Here is a 16,633-nt window from a genome sequence, read left to right on the forward strand (position 1 = left end):
GTTCAATGTTGTAATTTTACTTGAATTGGCAGAATTGTTTCAACATGAATTCACCTAGATTTGAAATTTTTGCACAGGATACTTTACTGGCAGTGATTGATGTATGGTGATTATTGTCACAAATGCTGTATTCAACCGTCTACTCTAACTTGCATACAACACAAAAATAAACATCTGAATCTTTGTTTCTGGGCACATATTATTAGATTTCAAAACAAACCATGTCAAGATTATACCATGATTTGGAAAGAACACTGTAATGATGATGATGGTGATGACAACAACAATGGCGATGGTGACAGCAACAATCAATTTCATTTAATAAATTTTCAACAAATACAACTTAATGTATGATGTGTTCTGGTGGAATGCTTCACTCTTTTGGTCTCTATTTTTGTCACCCGTCTACATTGTCTAAGTATTGCCATAAATGATGAAATTAGTTGAGATTCGTATGCTTCTATCTCAGAACAACTACCACAATATTTTGTAACAAGAGGTAGAAAAACTAGTTTGCCATTATTATCTATGAATATTTTATTGAGTGAGCTTAATGTGATGAATTTACCATCTCAGGTGAGTGTGCAGCACATACCTACACACTCAAGAATATGCATATATACACTCTTGCTGACTTTGTCATCAAGATGTACATCATGAACTTTTTCTTTCTCTGTTTTAATTCATTTTTTTAATATATTCATTAAATCAAAAATAACTTTATTTTTTCTATTAAATTTTTTTGATGGATATTTTTGTTAACTTGATTAATAAGTAACTCTGATATTTCTTTTCCTTATTCCTTCCTTTTCTAGGACATGGCAGTACCAGTAATTGCTCAAGTTAGTGGTTAGTATTCATTATTCTGTCCCACTTTATACCATTATCATCATCATCATCAGCAGCAGCATGAATGTTTTAGGTAGGAGGTGGTCTTAGAGTGGACCTTCCTCCTGATACAGCTTACCTTTTAATGTTCTCATTGCCCATAGACAATGTCCTTCCACATCTGCTGGTTTTAGTCAAATGTTTACCATTATTAATGGTTATCTTTACTTTCTCCAGAATTTTTTAATATCATTATCAGAAAGATTTCTCAATGCTCTTTTGTGTACTTTCTGTTATTGTAGCCTGAGATGTGTAAGTAATTTGGATGGTAAGTTTCAATGATCCATTATATCATGTGGGCATTTCAGTTATACTATTGTCTCTGTATTAATTCATAAATGCTTGGTTAGGAAATATAAGTTTGCTAGGTTGGATAATTTCAGAGACTGTTACTCTACATTAGTCTGATATTCAGTAAAGATATCTCTTGAAATAATGTAGTTCTAAATACGCAATACTAAGAAGACACTTGCTTAAGGTGTCACACTGGGACCAAACTCTGAGCCACACATTTGTTAAGAGAATGCTTAACCACACACTTATGTCTGCACGCATGCACACTTTCTGGAAATAGCTAATCTGCCTTTAAGAATAAGAAATATGCAATATATGTAGAAGTATTTATAATAATTAACAATCAAGGGAAATCTTGTCTGTTAGAAAAGCTGGCATGTCTAATTTATCCTAGCTGAAATTTATCTTTGCATTAATTAAATAGTTAATTGGTGTTGAGATGTTGAAATTACATTGTAGAACAAGAGAATTGTTATCTGTGTAAACTGAAGGTTTATAATGGTTTGGCTGGTGGCAATGAAAAAGTCCAAGACAACCAAAAGATGTCCAGAAGTTGCAGCAGGTTGCTGAAATCCAGGTTTGTGAGGGTTTGCCATGTTGCCTACCTGCCAAGCAAGGTTTTCGGTTGGTGTTTCTATCTCCTAGAAGGACTACCTTTCAGGGCTAATGAGCTCCATCTGCCCATGACCAAGGCTGTTTCTGAATGTTCTTCCACCATCTCACTGAAGGGATCTCTATGTCTTCATCCACCAATTGTTTATATATATATATATATATATATTAAAGGTGCATGGCTCAGTGGTTAGAGCATCGAGCTTACAATCGTGAGGTTGCGGGCTCAAATCCCAGACCTGGCTGCATGTTGTGTTCTTGAGCAAGACACTTTATTTCACGTTGCTCCAGTTCACTCAGCTGTAGAAATGAGTTGTGACATCACAGGTGCTAAGCTGTATTGGCCCTTGCGTTACTCTTGGATAACACTGGTGGCATGGAGAGGGGAGGCCGGTATGCATGGGAGACTGCAGGTCTTCCATAAACAACCTTGCCTGGACTTGTGCCTGGGAGGGTAACTTTGAAGGTGCAATCCCATGGTCAGTGTCGTAACCAAAGGGGGTCTCAGATATATGTATATATATATATATATATGTTTATATATATATATATATATAAATTAAAACTAAAAAAATAAATAAAAAAGGAATATAAAAAAATATTGAGATTACTAGGTTAATGTATTTTGATTATTTTAGTTCTCTGTTTTGAACAAAGCAATTAGACTGAATAAATTGCTAACTATTTGAAGAGAAGTGAAAATGTTCTTTCTCTTAGTTTTGTTCTAACTTCCTTTTTTTTTTGTTACAACTCTATATTTCAGGTTTGGCTACAGCTGCTGGCTGTCAGCTTGTAACATCATGTGATATTGCCATAGCTTCAGAAAAAGCCAAGTTTGCTGTACCTGGGTAAGTCATTCTGTTTTAATCTATAATTTTTAACTTTTTTTCCTTTTATTTGTTATACATTTTTCATTGCAGCGTGGAAGGTGTTTGTAAGCCATTTAAGAAACACACAAAAGCCGTTTGATTCACTTCAACATTTAAGTTTAATTTGTCAAAATATTTTCGTCGCTTAAATCCGCGACCTGTTCACTGACAAAAATCCATGCTTTCATTCTTTCTTGTCAAATATAGGCAAATCTTTTGTTCTTTCCTTGTCTCTTACTGGTTTTGGTTATTGAACACTGGCTATGTTGAGATACTGCCTTCTAAAATATTGTTAGTTGTATTGACTCCAGTACAAGACAGGTTTATTTTATCAAATTCAGAAAGGCATATTTGAATTCAAGATATTTTATCTGTGCCATATTTTACCTTTATTAAGGTGGTTGGCATCTGACCATAAAATTATCCTATTTCAATAAAACCTTGAATCAGACACTGATTATAGAAAATTTTTTTAGGAATTAAAAAATGTAAAAAAGAGGAAAAAAATATCATAGGTCTTACTAGTTGTATTCACCACACACTCAAATTTTTGGAGAGACATGATTAGGTGCAGGTATGTCTGTGGTGTGTGTGTGTGTAAGAGAGAGAGGATGTAACAGAGGAGGAAGGGAGGTAAAAATAAGTAAGTGGAAGATGGGTCAATACTCAAAGTGAGGAAAAAAATAAAAGAAATGCTAGCAGATTTGAAACACAATTGGATGTGTGGAGGTAATATCAAAGAAACAGTATTATAACATTGTATCAAAATTATATGAGTATTGTAGTGTATCTTGCATTGTGTGAACATATAATGCCTTTCTGGAGATTTTTGTTTTATTTCTATTCATTTACTTATTTATTTTTTGCAGAGTAAATATTGGCCTCTTTTGTACAACTCCTGGTGTAGCACTTGGCCGGGCTGTTCCTCGCAAGGTTGCTATGGAAATGCTTCTCACTGGACAACCAATATCAGCTGATGGTAAATAATATGTATTTTTAAATTTCAAATAATAATTTCACTGTTGTATTTGTTTGGTGAATGATTTGATCTGAAATTTTTTGTTGAAATTGAACTAATTATAGTTGATGTATAACAATCTTTTCTAATAGTTTGTCATAACATAATTACAAAAGCAAAACAAGAGTGAATATAAATATGTATTTATAGTGCCTGAGCATGCCAGCAAGGAAAAGTGGATGTAAGATAATATCATCATCATAATTATTATAGCATTCTCTTTTCCATACTTGCTTGGGTTGGAGGGAGTTTAATGAGGTAGATTTTTCTATGCCTGGAAGCTCTTCCTGTTTCCAGCACTCACCTGTTTCTGAGCAAGGTAATATTTCCCCATTGCTAGATATGTTCTTGTACACTATTTGAAATTAATGACACTACTTGTATGCTAGTAATACTTGTTTACTATTATCATACAATGTCAAGATCTTCCATTCATGACCATCCCTGTCATTGTTTCAGAGATAATGTATCCAAAGCTGCATTATTTTATATGTCCTTCTTTTTAATGATGGTATGGTGTGATTGACTTCTGTTTCTAGTAGGCTGATGTCATATCTGTTATGTCATGTAAAAATGTAAAAGTATCCTAGGATGGTACAAGCATGGTTGAATGTAAGGTTAACAAAATTAGGCCGTTATTTCTAGCAGATTGAGATTACATAGAGACTTCTCTGTAGGATTGATATATCATCATCAGTTAATTTCTGCTTTCCATGCTGGAATCTGTTGGACCGTTTGACAGGAGCTGACAGTTGAAAGACTATTCAGGCTCCATATCTTTTGGCATGGTTTTTATGTCTGGATGCCCTTCTTAACACCATGTAGAAATACACAGCTCGGTATGGAGATGGATGGATGTAGAATTAAAATCAACCAAATAAATTGTAGTTTATAGAAACTTTATGCAGCTGTTAATTTGAAGTCTTCGTTGAGGTAGAAAATCTACCTCAACAAATTCCATCTGACATGTTCAAGCCCGAAAAAGTGGACATTAAAACGATGATGTCAAAAATGGTGACACACATATGCATGCATGCGCGTGCACACACACACACAAAACCTTCCCATGATTTAAAGGACTAATATTGAGAATCACAATTCCATTTATATCAAATGCCCATTAAGTTGGAAGTAACCCAAGGGCTATTTTTTTTGTGCTTAATGTAAAATAATGAAGAACTTGAATGCAATATTTACTTTTTTGCACAACAAAGAATTATTAGATTATAATAAAAAATATATAATTCTATTTCCCTTTTTGTCTGTGTAGTTGAAAAGTATTTTGCTGTGTTATTAAAAACTCAATTTCCATCAAATTAAGGTCTGTTAAACTGAGAGCTTATCATTTGTGTGTGTGTATTGTGTGTGTGTGTGTGTGTGTATTTATGTGTGTGCACATATGTTAGTATATATCTGTCTCCATCACAGGGTTATACATTGTTATGAATGTATATATATAAATATATATTGCAGAGGCACTACGGCATGGTTTAATCAGTCGAGTTGTCAGTCCTGAGTTGCTAGAGGAGGAGGTAAGAAACCCAAGCTTTGTTACTTAAAGTAAAGTCAGACTACATCAAGTGGAAGTTCAGTGCCTTCGGATCAGTATTGAGATGTGACTTGCCATAACACAATACGTCTTGATGATGTTATTGTGGCTATGGTTTAATTTTTTATGTTATCTATTTTGTTATTGTTTTACTACTTTTAGTCATTGTGGAGGTGCAATGGCCCAGTGGTTAGGGCAGCGGACACACGACTGGAGGATCGCGGTTTTGATTCCCAGACCAGGCGTTGTGCATGTTTATTGAGCGAAAACACCTAAAAGCTCCACGAGGCTCCGGCAGGCGACCTCTGTTGTATTCTTTTGCCACAACTTTCTCTCACTCTCTCTTCCTGTTTCTTGCATAACACTGTGATAGACTGGCGTCCCATCCAGCTGGGAGGAACACATACACCACAGAAACCGGGAAACTAGACCTATGAGCCTGGCTAGGCTTGAAAAGGGCAAACAAAACAAAAAACTTTTAGTCATTGGATTGTGTGACGATTGTTGGGTACCATCTTCAAGTGTTTGATTGATTATATTGTCCTCAGTGCTTATTTCATTGATTTCTGTTTGCTTAACCAATAAGTTGTAGAGCATAAAAGGACACAACATAACAAGTACAGCTGTGAATACCCTACACTCGCACCCACATCCACACACATATATGTACATACATATGTGTGTATGTGTATACACCACCACACACATATATACACTGGCTGGGCAGGCAGGCCAGCATTTTGTTGGATTGCCTTCGACTATTCAGGAGTTCGTCCACCCTTTGATGGGTCTTATTTTTCATCCCACAAGGTGTCCAACAACACCCTCCTCACCAAACGAGTCTGGTGGGGTTCTTAGTTTAGTCGCCGACGACCCAACCACGCTACAGATTGTACTGGATTACGTTACCAGTAGCACTCTAGAGCGACCTGACATATATACATATATATATATATATGTATATATATACATATATATGTATATTTATATATGTATATTTATGTATATATATATGTATGTATATATGTCTATATATATGTGTGTATATATATGTATATTTATATATATACATGTATATATATATATATATATATATATATATATATATATATATATACATGTATATTTATATATACATGTATATATACATATATATATACATATATATACATTTTGCTTGTGAAGACATGTTGGGGCAAGCGAAATCGAAATCGAATTGAACCAGCCAGGATCCCTGGTCTGGTGGTACGTAAAAAGCACTATCCGACTCGTGGCCGATGCCAGCACCGCCTCGACTGGCTTCCGTGCCGGTGGCACATAAAATACACCAATCTGACCGTGGCCGTTGCCAGCCCCGCCTGGCACCTGTGCAGGTGGCACGTAAAAAGCACCCACTACACTCACGGAGTGGTTGGCGTTAGGAAGGGCATCCAGCTGTAGAAACATTGCCAAATTAGACTGGAGCCTGGTGCAGCCTTCTGGCTTCCCAGAACCCCGGTCGAACCGTCCAACCCATGCTAGCATGGAGAACGGACGTTAAACGACGATGATGATGATGATGATACATCATGTATATATGTATATATATATATGTATATATGTGTATATACATGTATGTATGTATGTATATATATATATATATATATATATATATATACACACACATATATACATGTATGTATATATATGTATATATACATGTATGTATATATATGTATATATACATGTATGCATATATATGTATATATACATATATATAAATATGTATATTTATATTGATTGCTGGCAGGGACAACATATTTTATTTTGCAACCATAATATACTACCAAGTATACTAAAGGTTTATAAGTTAATACTATGTCCTACTTATTTTGTGTTAGCAGTGCAATTCAATCACTTTTAAGTTATCTCTATAAATTTTCCATAGAGTTTAGAACCAGCACTGGAAGTTATGATGTTTCATATACGAATACATGTATGTAAACAATGCAATCTAAGATAGGAAATAAAGGTAATGGGTGTATATGCATATTTCAGACATTATTGCTCTTTCTTCAGATTCACATTCAACCCATTAACCATTTGCAAGTATGCTCCTTATCTACCCACTAAATTTAGCTGTGAAACACTATGGGATAAACCAGTTTTCATATTAAATACATTCCTGGCAACAGATACGTACATATTAATTGCTGGTAGGGACACCGTATTTTGTTTTGCAAATATAATATATTACCAAGTAGATGTATTCATATACAAAATATCACATTCAGTGCTGCCTCTGAGGATATGAAGTTTAGTTCAATGTATTCCATATCTTCATATGAGGATATGAAATTAGTTCAACTATTTAATTTGAGAGACTACACATGTATAGTTGTGAAGTTTAGATATAGGTACGAGTGGCAGCTATAATTTGAACAAATTGTTTAATGCTGGGTTTAGATGTTGCAAATGAGACACTGTAGGTGTCACTTTGATGAGAAGTGAGTGTGTTGATTACATCAAAATGTTATTTGGATTGCATTGTTATTTAGTATTTTTTATTTTAGACTATGAAAATTGCTCAACGAATATGTGAATGCAGTCGAAGTGTTTTGTCCATGGGTAAGGCAGCATTTCAAACGCAGATGAATATGGATCGAGATGCTGCTTATTAGTAAGTTACAGGAATTAACTGTGAAGCTAATGGTGTTTTATATTCTCTGAGAGTGTGCAAATATGTTTGCTGATAATTCTATTTTTCCTTTTTTTTTAAAATTCTTTTACTGGCTTCACTCATTGGATTGAGGGGTACCCCCTTTAAGGATTCATTCATTCATATTGACCACAGAATTTATTTCGTGGTACCTGTTTTATCAACCAGTATTTGTTAATCTGCAAATTTAGGAGACATAAAATGATACTGCACTAACAACACCACTTTTAGGACTTGTGTAAAACATAAAGTCAGTCTCACAAACATTTACATCTACATATATTGATATAAAATTAGCTTCTGCACAGTTTTGTGCAGAAACTGCACAAAACTGTGCAGAATACTGGTCAACTCAAGCTTGTAGAGGACACTTGTTCCAGGGGTTGTGCAGTGGAATACAACCTGAAACAACCTGGTTGTGAAACATATTTCTTACCCACATGATCATATCTGCATCTGTTGTGTCTAATTCAGATATACGTTGACAGTATATTTGCATTTGTTAGAATTTCTTTAGCTTGTTACATTATGACTTAACTGTTTGTTTTTCATACGTAAGATGTTCATGGCTAATTCATCTTCATCCTACACCAAGTTCTTATAAATTACAAGTGCCTATTCAAATTGTGTTGAGGTCATCTTCATCTTCTGGGGGGTCAATAAAAATAAAGTACTTGGACAAGAATTATTGACCAACCTCTTCCCAACCAAGTTTGCAATTCTGTGCCTATGATAGAAACAATTATTATCATTACGAGGGTATTGAAGGTGGCAAGATGGCATATATTGGACAAAATTCTTTGCAGTATTTCTTCTGGCTTTTTGCTCATTATTCAAATACTGCTAAAGTCAACTTTGCTTTTCAAGGACAATAAAGTAAGTGCTTGAGCTGTGGGGTCAGTGTAATCAACTTCCCCTCCCTTCACAATTGCTGGCCTGGTGCCAGAATTGGAAAGAATCATTACAAGGGTACTGTATTAGGTAGAATCCTTAGAAGCTTGGCCAAAATGACTTGTCCAGGCTCTTCACAAAATGCTAAGTGGTATTTCTTCTAACTGTTTATGTTTTGAGTTCAAATCCCATGAGGAGCAACTTCCCTTTCATCTTTCTGTGACTGGGAAAATACAGTCAAGTAGTTCAATTGATCTTATTGACTAAGATTTATCCAAGAAATCTGTGGCCTCTTGCCAGTACTTGAAATTATAATTATCCTTCTTCTTTTTCTTCTGTTTTGCAGCTATGCTGAGAAAATAATGGTTTCTAATCTAAGTAAGGAGGATGGGCAAGAGGGCATCAAATCATTTCTAGAGAAGAGACGTCCTCACTGGTGCCACAAATGATAGCTATTTCTCACAATAGGATGCGCACGTGCACACACACACACACACAAACTAACAAGATCAGACATAAACATGCACTTGCATGTATGCTTGTAGGTAAACACATGCATGGTGCAAGTGTGCTTGTATAGCTGCATTTATAACACAATATACACATGCTCACACATATATCACTCGTAAATATGCATATTGCAGACACATACACATTTGCAAATGTACACAAACATTTGCACTCATAAATATGTGCACACATATTTATATACATTGTAATGTATTATACCTACACATAGAAACTTGTGCTATCATACATGCTTAACTATGCATTCACTTACACACACATGCACAGTAATAAACAGGTTCAAATACATCCATGCATGCTGTATCAACACACATATCTTTGTACAAGCAAACATATATTTGCATATATAATACAACACATTCACATACACATGTGCACACATACACACTAACAAGTATGCATATGCACTCATGCACGCGCTATGTACTTACATTCTCTTAAGCATACCACACTTAAAATCACACACTCACAAATATATACATGTGGTTATACATTTGATATTATAGATGTGGTGCTTGCTGTGCTGAATTCTCTGTGCTTACATTGCACAGTGTTTTTCAACCAACTAACCAACCAACTAATCAAAAGTCTCAAATGCATATCTGTTGAACTAACAATGAAATATCATTGTTATAACACCCTATCAACACCCTTAATCCTATGCCCTCAAACGTGTGATATATAATTCCCTAAAACCTCCCTGAAAATTTTATAACAGAATCCCTTGTATTTTATTACATCTTCAAAATACTGAAGGAATTTTCCTGTACATTTGTTGCTTTAGTTCAAATTGAATTTTAATTAAACAAATAGACTAATGATAATAAAATACTTGAAAAAACAAGAAGAAGAAAAGAAATTTTTTTTTACTTGTAAATAAGAGATTTAATTAATAAAAAAAACATTGATTAAGATTTTTTTGATTATCAAATTTTAAAATTTGTAAGTTGTCTCTTTTTCTTTGCTTTTGTTCTCATTATTTTATTATCTTTTACATTTTGTTGGTAGCAGTTTATCAAAAGTGTTAGCATATCAGATGTATATACATTGAGTTCTTACATTCTGGGTTGGTTTCCTGTTTTTGACTTCTTACATTCTGGATTCAATTCCTGCTCTGCTTTAGATCTTCCAGTGTTAATAAAATACCTATCTAAGGCATTTGAATAATAAAACTAGAGCATCAGACAGGAAACTTTGTACTGTTTGTTCTGGTTCTTTGTATTCTGATTTGAAATCTTGGTGTGGCTTTAATGTCTAGTTTAATACCACCATCAAGTCCATTCTCTTGGAAGCATTCAGGTCAAGTCTTTGATTTGAAGATAACTCCCTCCCCTTCTACCAATCTCAAATACCATACCCTTCATTCTAACAGAATGTAAGAAGTCAAAAACAAGAAATGAACCCAAATGTAAGAAGTCAAAATATATACATCTGACATGCTAATGCTGTTGATAAACTGCCACCAACAAAAGGTGATTAAAAAGAAAGCAGCTTAAAATCCTGTCTCTAACAGAAGTGACAGAGCAATGGATTACATTTTCCAATTTTTTAATAAGAATAAAAAAAGGGCAAGAATGCATAACTTTTGTGGATCTTCTGTAAGTGATGAAATTAATGCCTTGCAATATTTTGTATGTCCCTACCATTTTGGGCTCAAATCCTGCTACGGTTGATTTGTTATTTTCCTGGATTCAATAAAATAAAGTATCATTCAAGCACTAGAATCAATTTGTGTGACTGTTCCCACCTCTGAAATTCCTGATTATTTATGTTATGAGACAGTGGTTTTGGTGTTAAGGTAATTAAATACTCACCTAATCTTCAGTTTGTTTCAACCATCATGTATATGGCCAAGTTGGATCAATGTTTCCATGGTCACATTTCAAATTTAACTACTGTCATTAAGGGTTCTAACTATGCTCACTATATTCATGTTGAATATGTGTGTATATATATGTGTGACACATGCTGTGAAGTGGAGCCTGCTTTACATTTTAAGCATAAGTAAAACCACATCAGTATCAAAACAGCTTCTAAAGAAATAAACTCCACCTTTGTGTAAGTATGGAATAATGGATGTAAAACTAAACTTCTTTACATAGACTTCCACTGTTGGCTAGGTTGGTAATTACATCTAATTTTTGGAAATATGAAGACATAGCTTCTGGATCTACAAATCTATTATGACTTTATTTTATTTTATTTAAATGTTAGTATCTAAGTAAAAAAATCCCTGCCCCTGCTAGATAAGCAATTCCCTGAAGCTCATTGGTGTAGAAAAATATTTAATTGGTGTTTTTCATTGGACTTCTATAGTTGTGGTCCCAGTATAAAGAAATTAATCTCAGGTAGATCCACAATGGACTATTCCAGATTGCATTAGCAGAAATACAAGATTAGACATACAATGTCAAGTCAATTGTTTAAGAATCTGAAGTCACATCAAACACATGAAATAAAATGGTTGATAGGTAAAATTGTATTGGTATGTGTGTAGATGACCATGAAAAAAAATTTATAATCACATATAATCATTCAGGCTCACTGACAAAAGAAATTCTATGACTTAAACCATATCTGGAAATTGAAGAGTAGCAACATTGCTTCCGGTATCAAATGAATGGTCCTCAAAATACTAAAGCTGTATGGAAATTGATGAAAATGTAACATAAAAAATACTTAACTTGCTAAAGACGAAAAACAGCAACTGCTATTTAAATTCTAGAACTGAGATTTACTCTAGATGTTTCCATCTCAACAAGTTTATCATATCCAATTGGAAATGCTGCCTATACTGGGATGACTACATCACAATTCTCCTGGTTTGTGCTCCATTTGCATCAATTACCAAAGGAACAACTGGTCTTCCACAATCTCTTTAACTAGGTCATGATATTTCTCAGTTTTCTCAATTTCTTTAGTGTCCGCTGTATTATCATAGGATATTGCAAACTCTATGATCTTACATATTTTCTTTGTCCTCTACAACCATATCTGGTCTCTTTGGTTCATTAGTATGATCAGTCTTGAAGGAGATACCCCTTTAAATCCTGTAAATTTTATTCACAATTACAGCCTCTAGCTCTTACCACTTTTCTGTTATGTTCTCAGACATTTAGCTAACATCATTATGCACTTTTTTTTACCGACACAGTTTTGCCTGCGCTTATTCGCATTTTGTGCTAATTTACTACAATCAGTTAAGAGATCGTTATTACTTTCATCTTCTTTTCCACATTTTCTGCATTTGCTCTGAGTTTTATAAATCATTTTTATGGCTTGTTCTTGATGCATTAAATTTCATATTGTTTTTATCTGCTTATTGATAAATGAGGTTTAACTTATTTTGGAGTGTGACGACATCTGGAATTTAGGCAGCCATCAGTATTTTTGTGTCATCAGTGTAACTTGTTAGGTTGGCCAAGTGCACCTGTGAGCCTGTACCTGATAGTTGATAAACAATAATGGTCCTGGAACTGCTCTGAAGTATAACTTATTACAGATAACTTTGTAGAGAGAAAACCGTTTGCAGCTACCATGTAAGAAGTCAGAACCATTCTCCAGGTTTCCTGTGATATTAAGATCCCTTATCCTATGACATGATCTCATGATTAATTTTGTCAAATGCTTTAGCAAAATCAAGGTATATACAGTCAGTGTCCCTTCATCTCAAGAGATTACTGAGTATAATGTTATGATGCTGTAATAGTTGTGACAGGTATCTTCGTCCAGTCCAGTCTGGAAACCATAAGAAGTTCTCAAGGTATATAATTATTCCTTTTTAGACAATAACTGTATGTGTGTGTGTGTGTGTATGTATGTATGTATGTTTGTCATTGTTCAGTTTTTTTCATGATTTCTTGCCAGTAGAGAAAGAGCTGGTTTCTAACCTAGATCCAAGACCCATTCATTGGAATTTCAACATCGACAACAAAGTATTTTTGTTTGTATGTATGTATGTATATATGCAGATTTGTATGTTTTGCTTTATGTATGTATTTTCATGCATATAGTTGCATATCTAGACATGCTCATATATATTTAAATGATAAACTTCTGGAAAGTTTTACAAATTCTTACAATTCCAGTGATAGATTGTATCTGTAGTCTTCGAATTAGCTTACTCCTTTCGGTTTTGAGATGCCTAATTTCTCAAGATTGGTATTTAGGCAGTGTGTTACATATCCCAGGGCCCCAATAATTACAGGTACAAACCTGAACTTGAAATCTGGATAGATTAACTTCATATTTCTCAATAGTTCAGCTAGGTATTCTTTTTTTCACTGATCGTCAGCTTTATGTTAACATCTGCTGGGTAGCTAATTTCCACAACTGTGCACAGTTTCTCTTTATCCCAAATCATTATATCAGGTCTGTTTTGCTTACTTTTTATTGAGGTCTTCACTGGGACATTTCACATATATACGTGTGCTTGTGTGTTTATGTGTAAGTGTATATGTCAAATCGCTCGAGAGTGCTACATTGTCCGGTACAACCTGTTGCGCGGTCGGATCATCAGTGACTAGACAAGCTCCCCACCATGCTTGCCTGGAGAAAAGAATTGTTAGAAACACAGCAGAACAAAATCAATACCTGTTAAAAGAACGGATGAACCCAGCGTAGGTTCATCGACTATCTAGCAATTTCTCTGGTAATTGGTGAATGATCGCGTCGGAAGATCACTTGGGAGTGATGAACCCTTATTTCTTGTTAAAAAATCTTTATAGGGAAAATAAAACTAGACGATCGTTCAACTTCTGATCACTCCAAGCAATGTTGACCCATTGGGAGGAAAGCTGTTCTCTCTGAAAAGTGAATACCGTCTGTGCACACGTGACCCATTATATTAAGTTACATGGCTAGAAATTGCTTGGAAAATGTAACAACGAAGTGTAGTGGAACACACAATCTTAACCAGCTGGAAATATGTGATTTTAAGCGTGTACGTAGCTGGCTCAGGTTTATTGGTCGCTCATTTTCCAAACTATGGCGATTTGGTATCATCTAAAGCAACAATGTAACTTTCCAGGAATAAACATCGCTTACGCGCTAATCAAGAAGGATTTAGAAGACACTGTCTAAACAAAACTTGTCTAATTCTGGAATGGCCTGTAACCATGCAACTGGTGCTTGTCCTCTATAATATCTTCCATGGTAACATCCATGAAATTTACAATTTTCTAAAAAGTGGTAGTACCCAGACAAGAGAAAACTTCCACCAAGTATGTATGTGTGTCATTGTTTAGTTTTATTTCAAGATTTCTTGCCAATAGAGAAAGGGTCGGTTTCTAATCTAGATTCAAGTTTCCGTCATTGGAATGTCTACATCAGCAACAAGGTATTTTTTGTTTGTATGTATGTATGTATGTATGTATGTATGTATGTATGTATGTATGTATGTATGTATGTTTGTATGTATTATGAATGTATGTATGTATATGCATAAATTTGTTGTGAAATATATGGATTCATAAAATCCTGTGGCTAACACAGAAATTCATCAAGTGGATCTGGCTATGGGATCACATAGTAATCCAGTGTTTAGGAATATGATGCAGAGCTCTATGCAGGTGATATCCAGGAGATTCAATCGATGAAATTTTTTCATGAGGAGTATATAAACCATAAAAAAGTCATATAAATACACACACATATGCATAATAATAATAATAATAATAATAATAATGATAATGATAATAATAATAATAATAATAATAATAATAGTGATAATGATAATGATAATAATAATAATAATAATAATAATAATAATAATAACAGTCAGCATCATTAGAGGTTAGCCAGCATAATGGAATAGGAGCTTTATCTGCGTATTCCAAACGTTTACCATAAACAAATTTAAAAGATGTATGTATGTATGTATGTGTATGTGCATGTGTGTGTGGTGTGTGTGCGCGTATGATGTACGCCCACCGTTCTGTATGTCACAAACAGCAACCACTATGACACACAATACAAGTTAAGAGAAGAATCACAGTCGACCTTTATATAACATGTTTAAGTTTCCTTTTAACAGTATCTATGATTCAATATGCGATTTTTTATATCTTTAGCATCACACACCAAGCATATGTTATTGCAAGTTCTATCACTAAATGCTCTTCTCCAAACACATCCTTCAGGATCAAATGTTTATTCATAAGTTTAACGCAGCTCCTCACCAGTATATGCATAAATGTTCGCCCTTTCCCTACGACACTTTATAGGAGACTGCAGAAAATTCTACAAAAAAAAAAAACAGAAAAGAAAAAAGTTAATTGAAAGTCAGTAATTGTCACTTGCCCCTGTGCGAGACCAATTATGCCCTAGCTTAGTTGTTTTCAGTATTCTATGAACCGATCATCGAGTGTATACCAGAGAGCTTAAAAAACTACAACGTCTGTCGCCTGAATACTGGAGACGTGAAACTCCAGCTAATAGCTTAAGCTGACTCAATTTTGAATGAATAAATAATTATTCCACTAGGCGTAAGTATTGAGTACTGTTTCGCTAACTGAATTTCAAACACTTTTACATACATACACGTATCTGTCTATCTGTCTCCTCTCTCTCTTTCTCTCACTCTTTCTTCTGTTAGCCTGCTCGCTTAGCCAGTGGGGTGGCGTCATTCGAAGGCTAAAAGATAAAAAAAATCCGAACGCATTGTGACCAGCGATGTGTAGCAACATCTGATGGTCTGGTCGGTCACGTGGTCACGTGATATATATATATATATATATATATATCACGTGACCACGTGACCGACCAGACCATCAGATGTACATACATATATATATATACATATATATATATATATATATATATATTATATATATATATTATATATATATATATATATATATATATACATACATATAACCAAAGATCAGCTGAGGAGAAGTGGGCCATTGAAAAAATCAAACTCAACCCCAAATTGTTCTTTTCATTTGCGAGGAAACGCAGGGTCACTGTCTCCATTGTTGGCCCTCTAATTGAGGAAACTGGAATTCTCCAAGATAACGCCAAATCCATGGCCGAGATACTGCAGAAACAATACTGCTCTGTTTTCAGCAATCCTGATATGGCCGATCTGGGCTGTATCAATGATGTCAACCCCCAACACACTATATCGGACATAACGTTTAGTGCCCCTGATGTCTTAGCGGCGATAAACGAAATAAAACACAATTCAGCAGTAGGCCCCGATAGGTTCCCTGCTTGTGTCCTGAAGGTGTGTCGACACCAACTTGCATCTCCCCTTGCTAATCTGTGGAGAAACTCACTGGACG

At 34.6% G+C, this 16,633-nt stretch overlaps 1 protein-coding gene across 2 annotated transcripts in view; it reads left to right on the top strand.

Annotated features, from left to right (window-relative positions):
* The window catches only part of LOC115210828 (enoyl-CoA hydratase domain-containing protein 3, mitochondrial), a 55,875-nt gene that overhangs the window by 19,328 nt on the left and 19,914 nt on the right, over nucleotides 1-16,633 (top strand). Inside the window, exons 5-10 of one of the 2 annotated variants that reach the window (XM_036502292.1) lie at nucleotides 816-849; nucleotides 2,558-2,642; nucleotides 3,533-3,642; nucleotides 5,155-5,213; nucleotides 7,783-7,889; nucleotides 9,166-9,309. In XM_036502292.1, coding sequence (XP_036358185.1) covers nucleotides 816-849; nucleotides 2,558-2,642; nucleotides 3,533-3,642; nucleotides 5,155-5,213; nucleotides 7,783-7,889; nucleotides 9,166-9,268 — 498 coding nt within the window. In that variant the 3' untranslated portion in view covers nucleotides 9,269-9,309. Of the gene's footprint in view, nucleotides 1-815; nucleotides 850-2,557; nucleotides 2,643-3,532; nucleotides 3,643-5,154; nucleotides 5,214-7,782; nucleotides 7,890-9,165; nucleotides 10,192-16,633 lie in introns of those variants that run through there. The other variant, XM_029779575.2, reaches the window with a different exon arrangement.

The sequence above is a fragment of the Octopus sinensis genome, linkage group LG4, assembly GCF_006345805.1.
Source record: "Octopus sinensis linkage group LG4, ASM634580v1, whole genome shotgun sequence".
Lineage (NCBI taxonomy): Eukaryota > Metazoa > Mollusca > Cephalopoda > Octopoda > Octopodidae > Octopus > Octopus sinensis.